The sequence below is a fragment of the Pelobates fuscus genome, chromosome 1 (genome assembly GCF_036172605.1).
Source record: "Pelobates fuscus isolate aPelFus1 chromosome 1, aPelFus1.pri, whole genome shotgun sequence".
NCBI classification, from domain to species: domain Eukaryota; kingdom Metazoa; phylum Chordata; class Amphibia; order Anura; family Pelobatidae; genus Pelobates; species Pelobates fuscus.
This window is the reverse complement of record NC_086317.1, coordinates 430053792-430076756: the sequence shown is the minus strand read 5'-3', so window position 1 is coordinate 430076756 and position 22965 is coordinate 430053792. Positions and strand designations below refer to the sequence as shown.

The 22965-nt window shown below is 40.4% G+C and overlaps 1 protein-coding gene across 6 annotated transcripts in view; it reads right to left on the bottom strand.

The window, feature by feature from the left end:
• The window catches only part of DCLK1 (doublecortin like kinase 1), a 398808-nt gene that overhangs the window by 141781 nt on the left and 234062 nt on the right, over nucleotides 1–22965 (bottom strand). For 2 of the 6 annotated variants that reach the window (XM_063429181.1, XM_063429189.1), the window contains exon 1: nucleotides 495–562. The exons of the other annotated variants lie outside the window; for them this stretch is intronic. In XM_063429181.1, coding sequence (XP_063285251.1) covers nucleotides 495–513 — 19 coding nt within the window. In that variant the 5' untranslated portion in view covers nucleotides 514–562. Of the gene's footprint in view, nucleotides 1–494; nucleotides 563–22965 lie in introns of those variants that run through there. 6 annotated transcript variants of the gene reach the window in all.

The window sequence follows — 22965 nt, the reverse complement described above, 5'->3', positions numbered from 1 at the left end:
TACTTAGAAACAAAATGCATCATCAAAATAAATTAACTATTTAAATGCTTTGCAAACCCCAGGCATTGGAGGGGTTGAGACTCATTATTTAGTAGGAGCTACAACGGCATTTTAATAAGGTATTAAGAATAGCAAATGTATTCAAAAAAGAAATGTACCATCCGCCGATTAAACAAAACAAACATGCCAACACTCATTTTAGGATAAATTATGATTATGTACTAATTGGACAATTAAGATACATCTTGCTTAATTGGGTATTGAAAAAAACCCAAACATACAAACCTTGAATAACAATGTTCTATAAACCACGTGTTATAATTCCACAGCTTCTTATTAATGCTAACGATAGAGTGATATGTTTTTCCAACTCCTTTTATTGTTTTAAATCACAGAAAACCCCTATCATTATTTCAAATCTGTTCAGATGAATTGTACAGTCATACCATCACCGAAACCGGAGAGAAAATAGAAAATAAGGCATTTTAACTTACCTTCCAAAAGTTCCAACATGGATCAAGCTTTTGTGATGAAGCCAATAATATATAGATATAAAAAAAAATAAAAAAATTGAGAAATCTTGCTTTGCACAGTATTTAACCAAGGCGTACTACAATGTAGAGGGATAAAAAGCTATGAGATTAGTTATGTGAAGCAAGGCTGCTCACACAGTGAGCAGAGAGAGATGCAGGACTCACAAGCAGATTGCTTTATATGCGTAATCTTGACGTCTTCTGACCACCAGTGGGAGGTACAGGTGCTGTCTTAGGTCTGCATCAGGTGTCAGTTATACATAATGTTGATACTGTGAAAAAAAATACATCCCCCACTCGTCATAAACCCTCTAAAGCCCAAGTAATTTAATATGCCTTGTTATGAATCATTATAGAGATCTTTAGTGAGGGCACAGCATCAAATGACTCATCTTAAAATTGAAGAAAAAAAAACAGAAACAATAATGGATGGGGAACTTTGATGATTGCTGGAACACATATACCCTGCCGATACTTCACTGTTTTCAAGCTTAATAACACAGTTTGTGTATGCTAAATGAATAATTTACTTTCCAGGAGGACAATAGCATCTGTTATTTAACTCTGAATCCGTGAATTACATAATAAAAACAGTGGTTAGATTTCTGTTGATAGTCTTGAAAGTAATTTTTAAGATTGACTGACAAGTGTTTGGACAAGATTTATGCAATGCTCAAGAGTTAATATTATCTTGTTTTAGCATTTCCTGTGGTGGTGGTGGGGGGTTTATTTATTTTGCTGATTGTTTACAGTGATCGTATTTTGTACTTTTATTTGGAATTCGAGTTCCGCAATGAAACTGATAGTGGTTGAATTGAATAATTGGTTTGTTTTTTTCTGAAATAGAGACGCCTACAAGGGGCTTTAATTATCACAATTATATTTGAGATCAAAACAAAAAGCTTTTCTAAGGTTTTAAATTTAGCCGCGAGAATACACAATACAAAGAAAAACAATTTATTTTTGGATTTCAGAATTTCCCGTTTGTTTACCCCTTTTAAAACAAAATTATAAGACATGTTGATCTTGACGTACTTCCAATGTTGACCAATGGAATTTAATGTAACATTAACTTTTCTCCGACACGTCGAGCCCTTGGTTTGTAGAGGCTATTGTCATTCCCCAAACCCTTTAGGATGTTAGACCAGACAAGCTTTAAAGATAAGGATAGGGACAGTATCTTAAGATGATTCAATAGTTAGAGCAAAGGCAGTTAAGACAAGGAAAATGCTGTTTATGTAGAAAAAAAAAAACGTCACTGAAATGTATATTAATGTGATATATTTAAACTTAAGTGCAACCTGTAATTCCACATGAAGCACACTCATAGTGCTGATGACCTGGTTTTAAAAGAAACATAGATGAAACTAGACTGAATATATAGGAATGTCTCATGCTTCTACGAAGATGTCTATTTATATATTTTCCCCTCCAGTCTGCAAGGTACTAAAGTACGTTTCAATGAAAATAAACCAGCTTGTGCACTATATATTGCTCTTTTACTTGGACAATAAATAAATCCCATTGACCTCAGTGTTGTTGACTATGTGTTCAATAGATGCTCTGAGCTCTGGCTTGGGAGCTTCCATGAAAGTCTTCTTTAATATACTTTAGGTTTTAAGCATTTAAGAAATTCAATTTCTAGAATTTGCTGTTACAATAGGAGTAAGGCAGAAATATTTGTCCTGAAATTGTGTGTTAGAATTCCGTGATAACTTATAGGAATGCTCACAGCTCCTAACCATAAGATGAAAATGAATCCAAGAAAAAAAAGACATTTTCTTAGCATACAAGGAATACCCAATGGTAAATCTGAGGTATAATGTGGAATAAAAAAGTCAAATATCTAAAAACACAAATGCTTGGAATACCTTGAAATATTGCCTAACCGAATAGCATAATTTCTGTTTATGGCAACCACAAACAACTCTTCTGTTTGTCACCAAGATTTATATTTATCAGGTGGGACATGGCATGCTGGTCCTCGTTTAGGAATGCAGAAGGCTACTTAAGCTGGTCTCAAAAGTGGATGAGCAAACTTGTGATTCTCAATCATTTATCACAAAGAACTATTATAAATGTGAGGTCTCGTGGTGATTCAGGAATCTTTTTTTCTAAGAATTCCATTATATATTGGACTGTATCCTTGTTTTAAGGTTCCAAAAAGTAGCAGGTGCATCCCTTAGGAAGATTCCAGGATCGAGAAAAATGGCCAGTTAATAAGGTTGATAAGTTTCATGACTTGTTGCTTGTAGAATTTTGAGAACAAGAAAACTGCGGTCAGCAGGCAGGATCTCAAGGACAATGTCTATGCATTTGTACCGGATGATGTATATCTATTAACAGTGTTCACAAGCTGATATCACTAATTTACCACTTGCAATGCTTCCCATCAGGTTTAAGCATTTGGGTTCTGGGGTCACTGGGTCTTTTCCCTCAGTTGTTGGGAAACAGAACAGAAGAAAGGTCAGACAGGCCAAAGGTCAGGGGTGGTAGAGCATGATCAATACAAGAATATATTCCAGTATTCAGCAAGGTATTTTCAAGGCATCAGGAGGTAAAAAAAACTCTCAAAGAATGTACGAGATGTACAGTCCCACAAATTTTATTGTTGCATTTCATGCAGTATTCATGCATCCTTAAACAGCATCACTAGAGCCAGGGGCATGACAGAAAAGCAGAGTGAGACAATAGTGTATTTGGAAAGGTTAACTTTACTGGTTTAACGAGACTAATATATCATGTTGAAAAATGTGTTTGGTTATCTGTTTATGCCAATTAATATTGTTGTTTAAAGCGGTTTGTGAATAAAGAAGAAGGGATAATTTTAGGAAAAGATAGGAACATCGTGTTTCATTACAGAACCTTGGTAACCTATTACCAATTATATTTTTGTCTAGCCAAAATTACAACGCCATATAAATGTGACTCAACAAATTCAAAATTCTGTAAAGGTCTGCAAGGTTCCACATACTTGACTAAGCTAATTTCAAATGGGAATTGTACCAGAAGTATATCTTTGGGAGGTCTTAACATAGGTAAGATGTTTGTGAAGCGCTGGTAAAATTTCAATACATTTGGCATTGGATTTGTCAGTACCCAACTTTCTTAGTCAATTCCTTCTGTGTATACAGCTACTCTCAACATTTTGGGGGGTATTTCAAAGATCAACCCTGAGCCTAATTCAATTTTGTTTCTGCAAAAATTCCCAAAGAATGTGATTTCAATGTACCTCTCCTCCCCTGTTTGTATAGCCTGGTGAATTTAAATTGCTACATCCAGTGGGAAATTGTAGCATTGACGTATATTTTAAATAAATTATAGTGTTTATTCTGGTCTTTTAGAATATATTATTTGTTCCAGAACCTCTAATCACTCACATTACTGGTAGAAAACCAAAATTTCATTTTAATATTATTTAATATATTATAAAACATATTAATGGCAGTTTTCTTCAATAAAACCCTTATACATGTGGTTTGATTTCTGTTTGCATTGAAAGTATTTAATGGAATTATATAATAAAATAAACTTTTAAATCGCAGTATTTTTTGCGTTGTTAAACAGAATAACTGGAGCCATAGGCATGACAGAACGTGATAGTGAATATAAACATTTAGTGGAGGCATGCTATTGGCTTCTCTATTCAGGGACCATCATTGTCTAATAGCACCAGGGTTGGGGTTACAGTCCCCACAGGAGAGAGAAGCAATAATCCATCATGGGAACAGCACAGGGAGAGGACAGCAGCAGCTCTGCCCCCCTGCCAAATGTGCTCAAATATGTATTTTCTACATATAAATCCAGAGAAGCCCAGGGGCGAAACGGGGAGAGGGACATTTCTGATGCAAAGCACTGTGCTGCCTGCCTAATAATAGTTTTAATAGCTTACTGCACATAAGTGCTGTGGCTAGTTGAAACATTGTGAAGCTTCAATCTGCATGACTGGGGCTGCGACTCTGAGGACTGATCTGATTTAAAAAACATTTTTAATCTGTAATGATTGTTAATTCTGTTAACCATGTCAGCTACTTTTTGGCTTTATATTGCCACAGCAGATTAATTATATTGCCAGCTGACAAGGTAATATGGAATCTATCAGTATCCAAAAGCCTTAAAGGACCACTCTAGTGCCAGGAAAACATACTCGTTTTCCTGGCACTAGAGTACCCTGAGGGTGCCCCCACCCTCAGGGACCCCCTCCCGCCGGGCTCTGGAGAGAGGAAGGGGTTAAACTTACCTCTTTTTCCAGCGCCGGGCGGGGAGCTTTCCTCCTCCTCTCCATCTTGATCGCGACGTCATCGGCTGAATGCGCATGCGCGGCAGGAGCCGCGCTCGCATTCAGCCGGTCGCATAGGAAAGCATTTACAATGCTTTCCTATGGACGCTTGCGTGCTCTCACTGTGATTTTCACAGTGAGAAGCACGCAAGCGCCTCTAGCGGCTGTCAATGAGACAGCCACTAGAGGATTTGGAGGCTGGATTAACCCTCATTATAAACATAGCAGTTTCTCTGAAACTGCTATGTTTATAAAAAAAAGGGTTAATCCTAGAGGTACCTGGCACCCAGACCACTTCATTAAGCTGAAGTCGTCTGGGTGCCTAGAGTGGTCCTTTAACCATGTGTACACTGTGTGCTGAAAGCTAATAGAGTAGCTGATATGTTCCACAACAGCAGCAATATTTACTAGTAAGCTAAAGTTCTCACAGCAGGATCACTAGTGAAGATGCGATTATGAGAGGTTGAGCTAAGGGAAGGCTAGGTGGATAGGACAGAGAGAGGGAGCTGTAGCATTATACAGAGCCATGTACTGTGTACATGGGGATTGCTGTATTGCAGCTCTGTGTAATCCATCACAGTGATCCTGGCTGTTTGGGATAGTTATGAGTATCTCCTTATTGTACCCATCTCTGTGTTATTTAACTGTTATTTATTCAGCTCTACCTGTTATATGGGTATCTCTGTAGTTTACTCTGCCCTGTATATTGTATATGTATCTCTGTATTTGCCCAGCTTTGTGTATTATTTTATTTGATTCTTTATTTTGCAGAGTTAATTACACAAGGCAATAGTGATGAATGATATGACAGATGTTGTACATGTTAAAGGACAAGATATGCTGCACTTTGTTTTTTGTTTTTGTGGTAGAAAAGGTAACAAGAATGAGTAACACTATTGTCTAGGTGTAGAAAAACAGATAACAGGACAATTGATTCAAACTGACCATAAGTGCCGTTCAGGTGAGTACAAGACTAGTATGTGCATGAGGTTATATGCTAGGTTTTACAATAGGAAAAAACTGGCACGCACATAAATTGTTGGTTAACAAGCTAGGTGGCCAAGATGAAAAGAACACTGGGTCCCTGCTCCCTATCATGCCATTGCACTGCACACAGGTAAGGTGAAGCCAGATAAGATCAATGCAAACAGGTAGACTGAAGGGCATGTGAGGGCTTATAATTGCAAGGTGGTATTATGTAGCATTATCGATCTGAATAATAGATTGGATTAACATGTTGGGGGCATTTAAAAAGAAAGACTACTGGAGCTACGCCCTCTGCAGCACAGGTGCTCTAAGTACTGTAAAGCTCTGATGGGTGGCAATTATACTCAAATGCAAGTGGGGCAATCATAATAAACAAAAGAGTGAGGTAAACTAGAAGCTTAAGTTGGATGTCCCCCTTAGTTGCTAGGTTTGAGGGCTGGGGTCAACATACTGTGGCCAGCTCATCCGATTACCTGGGATGGCAGAGCATAGTCCCGCATTTTGAGGGGCACCCCATTGAAAAGTGAGGGCTGCAAAGTGAGGGTAGTACAGCAAAGGGGATTCCCTGGTAGGAATGTCCTTGAGGGAGGTGCTGCATGCTGTGTCGCTGAGGCTGCCACCCTGGAACGCTCCGTCAGCTGGTTCCGAGTGGGCCTTTGTTTTCCTCTGCGAGACTGGCCTCTGCGCAGTCGCTGGATGTGCCTCTCCCAGGTCCGCTGCTGTTTCTGCGGTTTGTAGAGCCGCAGCTCACTTTGGGTACTTGGCCCTTTTAGAGAGGCCTCTGCCTGGGTGTGGGGAGATCCCGGCATTGCAGTCAAGGGCAAGTTGTGTGTCAGCTGTTCACCCTCTGTTGCCATGTGTACTTTTACATTATTACTGTAATAATAAACTGGCTAAGAGAAGAACTGGACACCATGGATATCAAGACCTAAAACCTACTCACTACGAATGGAGGATTCCAACCGAAATCCAACACCCAGAGACTGTACACCAGGTCAGAGCCTGATGAGTGTCAATGCCAGGGCCGGACTGGGAGAAAAATTCGGCCCGGGCATTCTTTTATCCCAGCGGCCCACTAAGAAGGGGGCGGGTCAGAGGAGGTGTGTTTTGTCATCACTAATGACAAGCACGCCCCCTCTCAAAGTGAGCATGTTGGTTCAATGCTCTTCCAGGGCAGACCATGCGCAGAGCTCTGCTGAAGAGCTCTAGCATGAGAAAAAAAAAACTGTATTTGTTCTGCACAGTGCAAGCAAATTTAATAACATGCTTGCACTGTGTTTCCTTGCAACTTGTCTCTGGTGTCTCTATAACTGGATACCAGGAGACAAAAATGCCAGGAAAGAGTATTGTGCATGTGTTTGGAGTCTGCTTGTGGTATTGCGTGAGTGTAGAGTGAGCTGATTGTGGTGTGGTATTGTGTAATAAGGTTAGTTTTAGACATGTTGTGCCTGTGGTGTAATGTGATGCATATGTGGCTAGGGGCTGTAGAGAATGTATGTAAAGGGGATGTAGCATGTGTGCAAACAGGCTATAGAGTGTGTGTATAGGTGATGTAGTGTTTGTAGAAAGTGTGTGTTTAGGGGTGTAGTATGTGTTTGCTAACAAGGAATCTAGTGTGTGTGTGTGTGTGTGTGTGTGTATAGGGGATTCAGAGTGTATATGTTAAGAGTGTAGTGTGTGTGTGTGTGTGTGTGTGTGTATGTGTATAGGAGTCTAGTGTGTGTTTGAAGGACCCAGAATGTGTAGGAGATCTAGTGAGTGTGTGTTTATAACGGATTCAGAGTGTATATAGGGATCTAGTGTTTATATGTGTGTAGATGATCCAGAGTTGGGTAAGGGATCTAGTGTGTGTCTGGAATGTAATGTGTTTAGGGGTGCAGTATGTGTGAGGGGTGCTGTGTGTGTGTGTGTATGTATATATATGTGTGTGTTTGGAACTATTGTGTATGTGTGTGGTGCAGTGTGTTGGGGGGGTTCTGTGTGTATGTGAGGGGTGCAGTATGTGTGCGTGATGGATGCTGTGTGTGAGGGGTGCTGTGTGTGAGGGTGCGGTAAGTGGTATGTGAGGGTGCGGTAAGTGGTGTGTGTGAGAATGCTGTGTGTGATGTGTGTAAGAATGTGGTGTGTGAGAGTGCTGTGTGTGACAGTGCTGTTTGTAATGTGTGTGAGAGTGCTGTGTATGATAGTGCTGTGTATGATGGGTGTGAGAGTGCTGAGTGTGATAGTGCTGTGTGTGAGAGTGCTGAGTGTGATGTGTGTAAGAGTACTGTGTACGATGTGTGTGAGAGTGCTGTGTGTGATGGGTTAGAGAGTGCTGTGTGTGAGAGTGCTGTGTATGATGTGTGTGAGAGTGATGTGTGAGAATGCTTTGTGTGATGGGTGTGAGAGTGCTGTGTGTGATGGGTTAGAGAGTGCTGTGTGTGATAGTGCTGTGTGTGAGAATGCTGTGTGTGATGTGTGTAAGAATGTGGTGTGTGAGAGTGCTGTGTGTGACAGTGCTGTTTGTAATGTGTGTGAGAGTGCTGTGTATGATAGTGCTGTGTATGATGGGTGTGAGAGTGCTGAGTGTGATAGTGCTGTGTGTGAGAGTGCTGAGTGTGATGTGTGTAAGAGTACTGTGTACGATGTGTGTGAGAGTGCTGTGTGTGATGGGTTAGAGAGTGCTGTGTGTGAGAGTGCTGTGTATGATGTGTGTGAGAGTGATGTGTGAGAATGCTTTGTGTGATGGGTGTGAGAGTGCTGTGTGTGATGGGTTAGAGAGTGCTGTGTGTGATAGTGCTGTGTGTGAGAATGCTGTGTGTGATAGTTGTGAGAGTGCTGTGTGTTATGTGGGTGAGAGTGCTGAGTGTGATGGGTGTGAGTGCTGAGTGTGATGGGTGTGAGTGCTGTGTGTGATGGGTGTGAGAGTGCTGTGTGTGATGGGTGTGAGAGTGCTGTGTGTGATGGGTGTGAGAGTGCTGTGTGTGATGGGTGTGAGAGTGCCGAGTGTGATAGTGCTGTGTGTGAGAGTGCTGAATGTGCGAGTGCTGAGTGTGATGTGTGTAAGAGTACTGTGTGTGATGTGGGTGAGAGTGCTGAGTGTGATGGGTGTGAGAGTGCTGAGTGTGATGGGTGTGAGAGCGCTGAGTGTGATGGGTGTGAGAGTGCTGTGTGTTATGTGGGTGAGAGTGCTGAGTGTAAGAGTGCTGAGTGTGAAGGGTGTGAGTGCTGTGTGTGAGAGTGCTGTGTGTGATGGGTGTGAGAGTGCTGTGTGTGATGGGTGTGAGAGTGCTGTGTGTGATGGGTGTGAGAGTGCTGTGTGTGATGAGTGTGAGAGTGCTGTGTGTGATGGGTGTGAGAGTGCTGTGTATGATGTGGGTGAGAGTGCTGTGTGTGATGGGTGTGAGAGTGCTGTGTGTGATGGGTGTGAGAGTGCTGTGTATGCTGTGGGTGAGAGTGCTGTGGGTGAGAGTGCTGTGGGTGAGAGTGCTGGGGGTGATGGGTGTGAGAGTGCTGGGTGTGAGAGTGCTGAGTGTGATGGGTGTGAGAGTGCTGAGTGTGATGGGTGTGAGAGTGCTGAGTGTGATGGGTGTGAGTGATGGGTGTGAGAGTGCTGAGTGTGATGGGTGTGAGTGATGTATAAATGTTAGAATGGATTTTGTGTGTAGGGGGGGGGTAAACAAATAAAATAACAGGCATTATGTCCCCCCCTCCCTTCTTACCTTTAGCCTGGGAGGGGGGGACTGGTTCCTGGGACTGGGAGGCAGAGTGGCAGTGTTCCCTGGTGGTCCTCGTGGTGAGTGAACTCTAGCCTGCGGGCTAGAGCTCACTCTCGCGAGATCCGGTCGTTGCCATGGCAACGCTCCGGATCTCGCGAGAGGAAACCGGCGGAGCTGCAAGTTAGAGCTCCGCCGGGTCCTGTCTCCGGGAGGGCTGGCTCCCTCCCTCTCTCCCCGCCGGCGGCCGCATTGGATAGCATGTGGGCCGGTGAGGGAGATCTTTGATCTCCCCACCGGCCCGACATGGAATACAGCGGGGCCGGCGCTCGGATAGTGCCGGCCCTGCATAAACCGGCAGGGGAAGTCCTGGGACCTTCCCCTGCCGGCCTCGGCCCCACGGCTATCGCGGCCCACCGGGCATTTGCCCGGTGCGCCCGATGGCCAGTCCGGGCCCATTCAATGCCATAAGTCCTAAATGAAAGATAGAGCATCCACATATACGTCACAAAGATGTTGCCCAATGAACTGCTAAGGGAATGCCTGGGACAACAAAAAACTGAGGATGCAAAAAAGGAGGAAGTCCCATGGCAAAGTAAACCTCTCCATTAGATGTACCACCGGCAGATAGCCGATGTAGGTCTCATGAATAATCCTGTCAGTAGTTGGAAAAAGTAGGACTGAAAGACAGCAGTGAGGCACTAATTCTAGCAACATGGGAACAGGCAATTAGCACCAGATCCATGGAAGCCAAGGTACATACTGTAAAAATAGGCCTCTAAGACATTTCAGCACATAGTTTCCAGGTGCAACATGTTATCAGGGACAGTAAACACAGAAAGGCACAACCAAGTTACTGGGATTGTGTATTGAAACATCTGCACAGAATATGGGCTAAACCTGCCTAAGTCCAGACGGGATAAACCCAAAGTGTAGTTAAGAGTGACAGGGCTAAGATCCTGTGGGCTTTGAGATACAGAAAGACAAGCAAATACTGGCCAACCACCCCAACATTGTAAAATAAATTTAAAAAAAAGAAAATATATATACATCTACATATATAGCCAGGAACCAGGAAAAGATTGTGGTGAGACCAAACATGCTAAAACATGCAAATGAGACACACAAGATTGAAACTGCAGTCCATGTCTGGTTTCTGGTCACTGATTCTTTTGGATCATACCCTATTCTTTGATTTAAAAAGAGCTGTGTTTAAAACAGTATCTATCACTAAAAGTAGCTGCAGAAATGTAATATAAAATTTGAACTCTGCCTACATGTGTTCCTTTGCTTGCAAGTTGGAAACTCTGGGATAGTTGTGGAAACGTGACTTCTCACGTTTCATTGCCCAAGAAGGACGTATTAAAGTCTAGCTTGAGATATGCAGGTAATGCATAACAGTAATAACAGTAATGCATAACAGTAATATATATATATATATATATACACATAAGGTCATGAAATACTCTACTTCAAATGCACCTAATTAAATAAAATAAAAAAACACATTAAAAAGAAGAAATAAAAAAAGAATCCCATGGCTTGCATACACAAAACAATTATTGCAATCACAACTAAATATATAATTACACTGATTATAGAACCTGATTGTGTTAATACATTTCATTTGTATGGTTGCACAGTCTAATGAATGACTCACTTTACTGAACTGAGAATCAATGAAAAATAGTCACTACAGCCAAACTGGAAAATATCTCCAAAATAGCCAAACTGGAAAATATCTCCAATATAGCCAAACTGGAAAATATCTCCAATATAGCCAAACTGGAAAATATCTCCAATATAGCCAAACCGGAAAATATCTCCAATATAGCCAAACTGGAAAATATCTCCAAAATAGCCAAACTGGAAAATATCTCCAATATAGCCAAACTGGAAAATATCTCCAAAATAGCCAAACTGGAAAATATCTCCAATATAACCAAACTGGAAAATATCTCCAAAATAGCCAAACTGGAAAATATCTCCAATATAGCCAAACTGGAAAATATCTCCAATATAGCCAAACTGGAAAATATCTCCAATATAACCAAACTGGAAAATATCTCCAATATAGCCAAACTGGAAAATATCTCCAATATAGCCAAACTGGAAAATATCTCCAATATAGCCAAACCGGAAAATATCTCCAATATAGCCAAACTGGAAAATATCTCCAAAATAGCCAAACTGTAAAATATCTCCAATATAACCAAACTGGAAAATATCTCCAAAATAGCCAAACTGGAAAATATCTCCAAAATAGCCAAACTGGAAAATATCTCCAATATAACCAAACTGGAAAATATCTCCAAAATAGCCAAACTGGAAAATATCTCCAATATAGCCAAACTGGAAAATATCTCCAATATAGCCAAACTGGAAAATATCTCCAATATAGCCAAACTGGAAAATATCTCCAATATAACCAAACTGGAAAATATCTCCAATATAACCAAACTGGAAAATATCTCCAAAATAGCCAAACTGGAAAATATCTCCAATATAGCCAAACTGGAAAATATCTCCAAAATAGCCAAACTGGAAAATATCTCCAAAATAGCCAAACTGGAAAATATCTCCAATATAGCCAAACTGGAAAATATCTCCAATATAGCCAAACTGGAAAATATCTCCAATATAGCCAAACCGGAAAATATCTCCAATATAGCCAAACTGGAAAATATCTCCAAAATAGCCAAACCGGAAAATATCTCCAATATAACCAAACTGGAAAATATCTCCAAAATAGCCAAACTGGAAAATATCTCCAATATAGCCAAACTGGAAAATATCTCCAATATAGCCAAACTGGAAAATATCTCCAATATAACCAAACTGGAAAATATCTCCAATATAACCAAACTGGAAAATATCTCCAAAATAGCCAAACTGGAAAATATCTCCAATATAGCCAAACTGGAAAATATCTCCAAAATAGCCAAACTGGAAAATATCTGCAATATAGCCAAACTGGAAAATATCTCCAATATAGCCAAACTGGAAAATATCTCCAATATAACCAAACTGGAAAATATCTCCAATATAGCCAAACTGGAAAATATCTCCAATATAGCCAAACTGGAAAATATCTCCAATATAGCCAAACTGGAAAATATCTCCAATATAACCAAACCGGAAAATATCTCCAATATAGCCAAACTGGAAAATATCTCCAATATAACCAAACTGGAAAATATCTCCAATATAGCCAAACTGGAAAATATCTCCAATATAGCCAAACTGGAAAATATCTCCAATATAGCCAAACTGGAAAATATCTGCAATATAGCCAAACTGGAAAATATCTCCAATATAACCAAACTGGAAAATATCTCCAATATAACCAAACTGGAAAATATCTCCAAAATAGCCAAACTGGAAAATATCTGCAATATAACCAAACTGGAAAATATCTCCAATATAACCAAACTGGAAAATATCTGCAATATAGCCAAACTGGAAAATATCTCCAATATAACCAAACTGGAAAATATCTCCAATATAGCCAAACTGGAAAATATCTCCAATATAGCCAAACTGGAAAATATCTCCAATATAACCAAACTGGAAAATATCTCCAATATAGCCAAACCGGAAAATATCTCCAATATAGCCAAACTGGAAAATATCTGCAATATAGCCAAACTGGAAAATATCTCCAATATAGCCAAACCGGAAAATATCTGCAATATAGCCAAACTGGAAAATATCTCCAATATAGCCAAACTGGAAAATATCTCCAATATAACCAAACTGGAAAATATCTCCAATATAGCCAAACTGGAAAATATCTCCAATATAACCAAACTGGAAAATATCTCCAATATAACCAAACTGGAAAATATCTCCAATATAACCAAACTGGAAAATATCTCCAATATAACCAAACTGGAAAATATCTCCAATATAACCAAACTGGAAAATATCTCCAATATAACCAAACTGGAAAATATCTCCAATATAACCAAACTGGAAAATATCTCCAATATAACCAAACTGGAAAATATCTCCAATATAACCAAACTGGAAAATATCTCCAATATAACCAAACTGGAAAATATCTCCAATATAGCCAAACTGGAAAATATCTCCAATATAACCAAACTGGAAAATATCTCCAATATAACCAAACTGGAAAATATCTCCAATATAGCCAAACCGGAAAATATCTCCAAAATAGCCAAACTGGAAAATATCTCCAATATAACCAAACTGGAAAATATCTCCAATATAACCAAACTGGAAAATATCTCCAATATAGCCAAACTGGAAAATATCTCCAATATAACCAAACTGGAAAATATCTCCAATATAACCAAACTGGAAAATATCTCCAATATAGCCAAACTGGAAAATATCTCCAATATAGCCAAACCGGAAAATATCTGCAATATAACCAAACTGGAAAATATCTCCAATATAACCAAACTGGAAAATATCTCCAATATAGCCAAACTGGAAAATATCTGCAATATAGCCAAACTGGAAAATATCTCCAATATAGCCAAACCGGAAAATATCTCCAAAATAGCCAAACCGGAAAATATCTCCAATATAACCAAACTGGAAAATATCTCCAATATAACCAAACTGGAAAATATCTCCAATATAACCAAACTGGAAAATATCTCCAATATAGCCAAACTGGAAAATATCTCCAAAATAGCCAAACTGGAAAATATCTCCAATATAGCCAAACTGGAAAATATCTCCAATATAGCCAAACCGGAAAATATCTCCAATATAGCCAAACTGGAAAATATCTCCAATATAACCAAACCGGAAAATATCTCCAATATAGCCAAACTGGAAAATATCTCCAATATAACCAAACTGGAAAATATCTCCAATATAACCAAACTGGAAAATATCTCCAATATAGCCAAACTGGAAAATATCTCCAATATAACCAAACCGGAAAATATCTCCAATATAGCCAAACTGGAAAATATCTCCAATATAACCAAACTGGAAAATATCTCCAATATAACCAAACTGGAAAATATCTCCAATATAGCCAAACTGGAAAATATATAGTTATTTTGTTACGAACTCTGCTACTCTAGCCTTAAATATGTTATTCCCAGTATATACAGATATACAGAAAGTCCCCAGACTTGTTCACTTCAGGCTCATTGATATGGGCTTTCTACCACAAAGTACTGATACTGCAAAGGAAATAATCTAAATGCCCCAGGTGTTCTTGATGAAGTTAGGAAGACGGAGCAGAGAATTGTACAATTAATTACTTTTATAACTGGCATCAGGGCCGGCGCTACCATAAGGCGGCCCAGGCGGCCGGCTTAGGGCGCACCGGCCCTGGGGGCGCAAAATCAGGCTGACCGGAAGGAGGGAAGCGCACTGCGCTCCCCTCCAACCGACGACCTGTTGTAGCGTGGCCGAGCGCCCGGTTCTGCGGGCGCGCGAGGGAGCACTCTCCCATGTGTGCTTCCTCTTCAGCTCCCTCGCGCGCCGTATACTGATACCGGAGCCGGAAGATGACGTCATCTTCCGGCGCCGGCATCCCTACGCGGTGCGCGAGGGAGCTGAAGAGGAAGCACACATGGGAGAGTGCTCCCTCGCGCCCGCCCGGGAGCCAGCCAGCCAGCCACCAAGGGAGCCAGGGAGCCAGCCAGCCACCAAGGGAGCCAGGGAGCCAGCCAGCCACCAAGGGAGCCAGGGAGCCAGCCAAGGAGCCCAGGAGCCCAGCAGCACCACTGGACCCCAGGGAATCCCTTCAGCACTCCAAAAAGGTAAGGAGGCTGGGGGATTAAATAAAAAAAAAAAAACATGTGTTAGTGTGAGTGTTAGTGTGTGTGTGTGTGTCTGCTAGTGAGCGTCAGTGTGTGTGTCTGCTAGTGAGCGTCAGTGTGTGTGTCTGCTAGTGAGCGTCAGTGTGTGTGTCTGCTAGTGAGCGTCAGTGAGTGTGTCTGCTAGTGAGCGTCAGTGAGTGTGTCTGCTAGAGAGCGTCAGTGAGTGTGTCTGCTAGTGAGCGTCAGTGTGTGTGTCTGCTAGTGAGCGTCAGTGAGTGTGTCTGCTAGTGAGCGTCAGTGAGTGTGTCTGCTAGTGAGCGTCAGTGAGTGTGTCTGCTAGAGAGCGTCAGTGAGTGTGTCTGCTAGTGAGTGTCAGTGAGTGTGTCTGCTAGTGAGTGTCAGTGATTGTGTTACTGTGTGTCTCTTACTGAGTGTGTTTGTGTGTGTATTAGTGAGTCTGTTTGATGTCTGTTAGTGAGTGTGTGTTTGTCAGTGAGAGTGTATGTTTTGTAAGTGAGTGTGTATGTCTGTCTGTCGCTGAGTGTGTCTGTCAGTAAATGTGTGTCCGTTAGCTGGTGTGTATGCATCTGTTCGTGAGAGTGTGTCTTCAGCACTTACCTTTCTCCCTTGGCGCTGGGGATTCCTCCGCCTCTCAGCTCCGAATGCCCTTGCCGTGCACGCATTCAAACCGCCCATAGGAAAGCATTACTCAATGCTTTCCTATGGACGTTCAGTGTTTTAGAATAGCGGAAGCTCCTCTAGTGGCTGTCAGTGAGACATCCACTAGAGGCTGGATTAACCCTCGGTGAAACATAGCAGTTTCTCTGAAACTGCTATGTTTTCAGCTGCAGGGTTAAAACTAGAGGGACCTGACACCCAGACCACTTCATTGAGCTGATGTGATCTGGGTGTCTGTAGTGGTCCTTTAAGTGTGTGTGCATCTGCATGCACTGGCGTACATACCGCGGTCGCAGGGGTCACGGCCCTGCAACCCCTGCGACCAGGTGCCCGCCGCCATGTGTTGCGGCCCCGGCCCGCGCAAAGTAAGCGCGAGAGGGGGGGGGGAGCACGGATCAATTTGCGAACTGGGGCCCCATGGGTCATGTGTACGCCACTGCACCTACCCTGGTGTCTGCCGCAGGCTGTGTGGAGGGGGCGAGAATATGAATGACATCATATCCCTGCTCCCTGTGTACCACACAGCGCGGCTGGCGGCCAGTGATGGGGCTGGGCTGCAGGACAGGACTCCAAGGAGCCAGACAGCATGCATCCAGGGGACAAGATTGAACTGATGTAAGTATGTAATTGTGTATGTCTCTGTATGTATGTATGTATGTATGTAGGCCTCTGTATGCCTGTATGGCTTTGTATGTATGTTTCTGTATGCCTGTATGTCTCTGTATGCCTGTATGTCTTTGTCTGTATGTTTCTGTATGTCTCTGTATGTACAAATGTATGTGTCTGTATGCCTGTATGTCTCTGTATGTACAAATGTATGTATCTGTATGCCTGTATGTCTTTGTACGTATGTGTCTGTATGCCTGTATGTCTCTGTATACCTGTATATATGTATGTGTCTGTATGACGGTATGTCTCTGTATGCATGTATGTCTTTGTATGCCTGTATGTCTCTGTATGTATGTATGTGTCTGTATGCCTGGATGTCTCTGTATGTATGTTTCTGTATGTCTATGTATGTATGTATGTGTCTGTATGCCTGGATGTCTCTGTATGTATGTTTCTGTATGTCTATGTATGTATGTATGTGTCTGTATGACGGTATGCCTCTGTATGTATGTCTTTATATGCATGTATGTCTCTGTCTGTGTCTGTATGTCTCTGTATGATTATTTCTGTGTTTGTATGAACCTTATTTTGGGGGGCACCAAAATGCCTCTTCGCCTGTGTAACTAAAAATCCTAGCACCGGTCCTGACTGGCATGCTTGTCTGCAGGAAAACCAGAAAGGTCAGCCTGTATTGTTCACCGAGTCTCGTCCTGACCAAGACACCAAATGTCAGGCACTATGCGTTTCCTGTCCACAGAAAGTCAGACGGACTAGAATGATTACCTTGGAAATTCATTGTCACGGAACAACATTGATAAAACTGGAATACAAAAGAGCACACTCTGCTCATCTATATTTTTGTCATAATGATGAAATTCGTCTTTTTACATTTCAAAACAATACTTTGTATCATGTGTAAATTTCTTGCTTTCTGGAATGAAGATTTGTTTAAAGGACAATACAGCAGTAGAGCTGACAATAATATTTTAAGATATAAACTGACAGGTTGCTTGGCTGGCCTCCAGGATCATATATGAAGCTCTACTGAAGCAGTGTCCTAGTGTCTGATGTGCAGTGTATTATAGACTCGTACTGTGCTGCCCGGAGACAGTTCCCTGCTGTCCTCAGATGCAGTACTCCAGGGAATTAAAGAGGGATGATGCGACTCCACCCAGAAATCAGGACTGTCCCACAAAAAGCAAGACTCTTGGGATGACTGGCCTATATATATTTTGTGATTAGGGCAAATAACCGAATGCAAATGAAGGTATGAGAGAAGTGAATGTTGGTGGTTGTGTGAGATCCTTAAGGAGGGCATAAAATTATAGCCTAAAAATCAAATGTTTGCAATTACACTCCTCTTTTGTATCTCTCTACCTTACTTTTATTTTAACACATATTTTAACATTAAACTACAATGCTTAGCAGACACAGCTTCCTGGTGAGCACAGACGTGTGCTCCAGCGCATAATAGATATAGTGCACTTTAGAATCTCTTGATTTCAAGTTATCAAGCCATGCATTTCATTTATTTAATTTATTTTATTTTATTTATTTTATTTCTAACTATTTGTTTTAGGTTTCCACTATTTATTTAGTTTGTGTGTTACACTCTGGGTAATTGCAATTTTTAATATTATATATATTTTTTCAATAAATTATTTTTTGTTTTCAATCTTTTAAGCCTTACTATTGGCATTTCAGCAAACTTACAATACCTTCAGGTGCTTTCAGGTGCTCCCAGTACCCTTGCACTGGTACACTACCTCCACTCCTTTGTGCCCATTTCTACTAGGGGTTACCCCCCTTCTTTTCAGTGTACCAGAGTGAGCTGTATTCAATTTGTTTTCTGTTTTGGATTATATGCTGCATAACGTTAAATATTGCTAAATTCAGATTTAACAGATTTTAGAGCTCTGTTTGAACCATTGGTAAAGATTTAAGTGTTGTCTTCTAAAGAGTGGAGCAAACATGCCAAAGAGGATGGGGGGGAGGGAAGGGGAGATGATCACTAATGCCTGTTGGTTCTACTTGATTCCATGTGATTGCCACACTTTTGGTACTTTACATAACTTTGTGGGACAGAACCCTCTGAAATTTAGATTTTATACAGCAATGAAATTGTTTGTCTCTCGTACAATAACCACTCTGGGGCAGATCTCATTTTACAACTTGCTATGCATGATTCGTTTCCACGTGAGTAGCAGACAGGTCCAGCCAATAGTGAGACCCATTAAGTAAAATGCAACATTAAATGCTCAACAAGTCCAGATGTACGTTTTAAATTCTCATATAGGTCTCATCCTTGACGTCGGGCTATGTCTCCCTGCGCACTGTAAATCCAATTTACTCACTTATATAACTCTACAAGTAAAGATAGAAGAGAAAATTGCCTTTCTAGTTGGAATACACACAATATATTGGCTACATGATTATTACTGCTAAATATACCATAATTACATGTTGGCTGGAAAAACATGGCAATTAGAATGAGTACGCCATTAACTAACAATTTGCATTCTTGTTTCATTGAATCATTTCATACCATATAAGATGTGTAAACTTTGATTTAATAATATATTGTGCTTGTTAGTGTTTTTCACTAACAAACTCATTTTGAATTTAAATATTCCCCAAGTTATTCACCCAACCTACCATTTTATTTACCTATACCCCATATCTAGTGCGTTCATAGACATCTGATTTTAACTCTCTTTTTCTATATAAGAAATGTTGCCACCATTGTATCAACAATTCAACCTTTTACTTGTAATAATGTTTTATTTATTAAACTAATACTCTAAAAAACATGGATTTTTTTTTTTACCCAGAAAGCTATGCAGGTTTATATAAATACAGTGACTAACGACAGCGGGCTACCAAGTGCCAGTAGAAGATTTGAGGTTAAGACTCATCATGAATGGTATCTTCATGTCAGTGGAAGTAAGTCTATGGTTCATATATCTCTATGACAATGTAATTAACCACAAGTCAAAGGTAGCTGTATGTATGACATTGGGGGTAACTACGTGACAATTACATCTACATCACGGAGACATCGTCATGACAGTGCATTAATTACATGATAGTGGAGAAGCAGATCTATTTGATAGACAGAAAGCTGAATACATCATACAAACTTCTGCAGGTAAGTGATGACAAAGGGAATTGTGGGAGACCTCCACCCCTAATCCCAGGGTGTCGTGTTCCTTTTCTGAAATAAATATGTTTGTTCACTGACGTGAGAATTTAAAGTTAATTTCAAATGTAAGGTCAGAGTATCCAAACTGCGAGTTTAGCTAACTTAGAGAATTATTCAATTTTTTCACTATTTTGATATTAAATTCACTATAAATTCACTTTAAATTCTCACTTTACTAAATAGCCCCGATGATGTTGTTTATATACACGTTTTCATAATTTAAAAATTACGTCTAAAATAAATAAACTGCCAGTTAGTCCCTAAAACTGCAAGTAGAAAAGGTTTGGAAAAAAGTATGCAAATTGCAACTCTGGCAGTTACCCTGACAGATCGGTATCTAATGGATTCTGATTAATACTTGACATCACTTGAGAAATCATTAGAACACACTTGTCTGTGATGAAAGTAAAGTTTTTTGTTTTTTTTAACGAAATTAGGAAGTCATCATGAAGTTAGTAAATGGGAGGAAGTTTTGCACAATCGGTTAACCCTTCTTATGTGAGGGTTGAAAGCACAATGCCTTACTTCATACACACATGTCCTTTATTATATGCAATATTGTGTCTCTGGCAAAACAAGACTCCCGTTGCTTTTCTAATATGTAATTAAGAGTTAGTTATTTGGAGAGTATGCTTTTTTCATTTGAATTGCGTTTATTTATATATACATAGATATGCTGTTTGAAACACAGCTTTTTAAACCAACGCTTGGACTATGATCCAAAAGAACCAGTAGTATTGCCCTTGTGGGCCTCATTAGCATGTTTTAGCGTGTTTCGGGTCACTGATCCTTTTGCATAGCAAAAAAAAAGCTGTGTTTAAAACAGTGTATATTGCTAAGTGTATATGCAGACAGATGAATGTCGGTGCTCATTTGCATTTCAAGCTGGGAATGCTGGGATAGTTGTAGAAACATGACTTCTCCCATTTCTGTGCCCAAGGAAGACAAAAGTCCAACTTAACAGGAGGTGCAAGAGTAATTTGTGCATCGTTTTGGACCACTTGTATATAACACACTACAGAAGCCAAATGTTTTAAATTGCAGGTGGACATCCTACCATGTTTCATGAGTAAAGATAGACCCCCATATAAAGTAAATATGCAATGTCAGGTAGATTTCAAACCTCCCCCCATCAAAAAAAATAAATAAAAAAAACGGTTGGTGAGGTATATGGGGAGTAAATCAAATCACTGGCACCATCCTAATGTTCAGAAAGGGGGTGGGACCACCTGCAGGATAGGCATGTCAGCCTGGTATGAATGTTATGGTATAAAGATTAATAGAGCCCGTAGGTTTGCATTTTGTTCTAATATTTGTGCAATCGACTTATTAAACATACTATATTACACTATGACACTATATTACACTATTTTGTCTCTTTTTTTGCATCTTTATTAACAATCTGGTAAATGCACACCTGGTCACCATCAGGTTTTCCATACAATCTTTAGTTGTGGAGCCAGGTTTGCGTTTGTAATTTCTTGGGGCACTTTGCTGAGTTTCCATGTTATTTCAACAAATCCCAGTGTTTCCCTAGTATCACTCACATGGATAACTATTCAGCACGCACATACGTATAATGTTACAAGTGCACGTGTACAACAGTTCCGTATACAAATGAATGAGAACTGCTCATACATGTTCGGCACATCTGTTCATTCAATCCAGCAGAGATATACTGTACATGTACATCAGTATTAGTACAGATTTTACTCCACTAGTAGAGGCCATGAAAATTAAATAGGAAAAACTTGTGGAAAGAGGTTATTTTATTCACAAAGCCAGTTCTTTCAATAGAATAGACACTTCAGAGGAAGACTACGGTGTATTATTTCCATTATGTTTCAATAACCACATTGCCACTAAATAAATACAGAATATTTCTCAAATAGCCAAAAATAAGATACAAGAAACCTGAGCAAATGATAGTGCTATGTGGGTAATGGTTGTAATTAGCTCTATGTACTAAAAGAAATTTCAGCTTGACTGTAACATGAAATGAAAGCTACCAATTGGAACACCACCCGAATAAAGCTTAAACTCTTCCACAATCCTTTAACCTCACACATGCTTAATCCCCAGGCTGACAAAGCAAAGCTAAATGAGTTAGTCTATCGCTCAGCCAGACCAGTTTTATTGTCTGTGGGTTTTACATCATACATTGTCTTCAGCAGAAGATGCAATGTGAATTACTTGGAGGGATTTTTTTTAGCGGTGTGGTGGAGGGTGGTATATAAGACTCAACAAATATAAAGAATTCTTTAAAGTGCATATGTCACACATATGTGACAAGATGGCACTTTAATCTCGAAGTAACCAGGTATAATGAAAGAGGCTAGTCACCATAGCAACTGGGTTGCAGGTATGTTTAGTCATCTCTATGCTTTCACGGACTGAAACCCCGTTGGGAAACAATCAGTTGCCGGAAAGCTGCATTGGTAAGCTTTGAAAACCTGAGTTTTGTTTTTTTAGGTGTTGGGAAAACCAAGGATAGAACTCATATATAGTCAAGGCAATTATGAGTTGCTTCAAAACAGAGGAAGCAATTGGATTGGAAGAATAACAGACTCCAGAATTGTTTGGTTAACATACATATGGGTAATGCTTGTAACTTCTTGTGTGTGTTATTCATGTAGAAGTTAAAGGGACACTATAGTCACAAGAACAACAATAGCTCATTGTAGCTGTTCTACTGAGAATAGTCAGTCCCTACAAACTTTTTTCTGTAAACAACACTGTCTTTTCAGAGGAAAGTCAGTCTTTACATAAAAGCCTAGGGACACCTTCAATGGCAACTCCTCAACTGGCCACTAGAGGTGCTTCCTGGGTCAGTGCTGCACACTGTGACTGACATTCAGTGTCTCCATCCTCTGCATGCAGACACTGAATTTTCCTCGTAGAGATGCATTGACCCCCTGGTACGCGTTGGCTAATGGATGGATTCATCAAGAGGATCAGTCTTCATGACGGAGTACGGAAAGGACCCCGCAAACACCTGATACAGGGTTTGCACTCTATCTGGGACTAACCACTGGATGTCGATGACACGCGGACACAGATGCTTCCTCGGGACAAACCGCGCGTTACAGCTTGAAAAGCGGAGAAGACTAAATTCCCTTTGGGAATGGACCGATATGACTTATAGGTATCGCCTAGTTGGTTTCTACCCCTGAGAACCGCAAAATGGCCCCTGTCCAAACTGGACATCAAACTGATGGATTTGGCA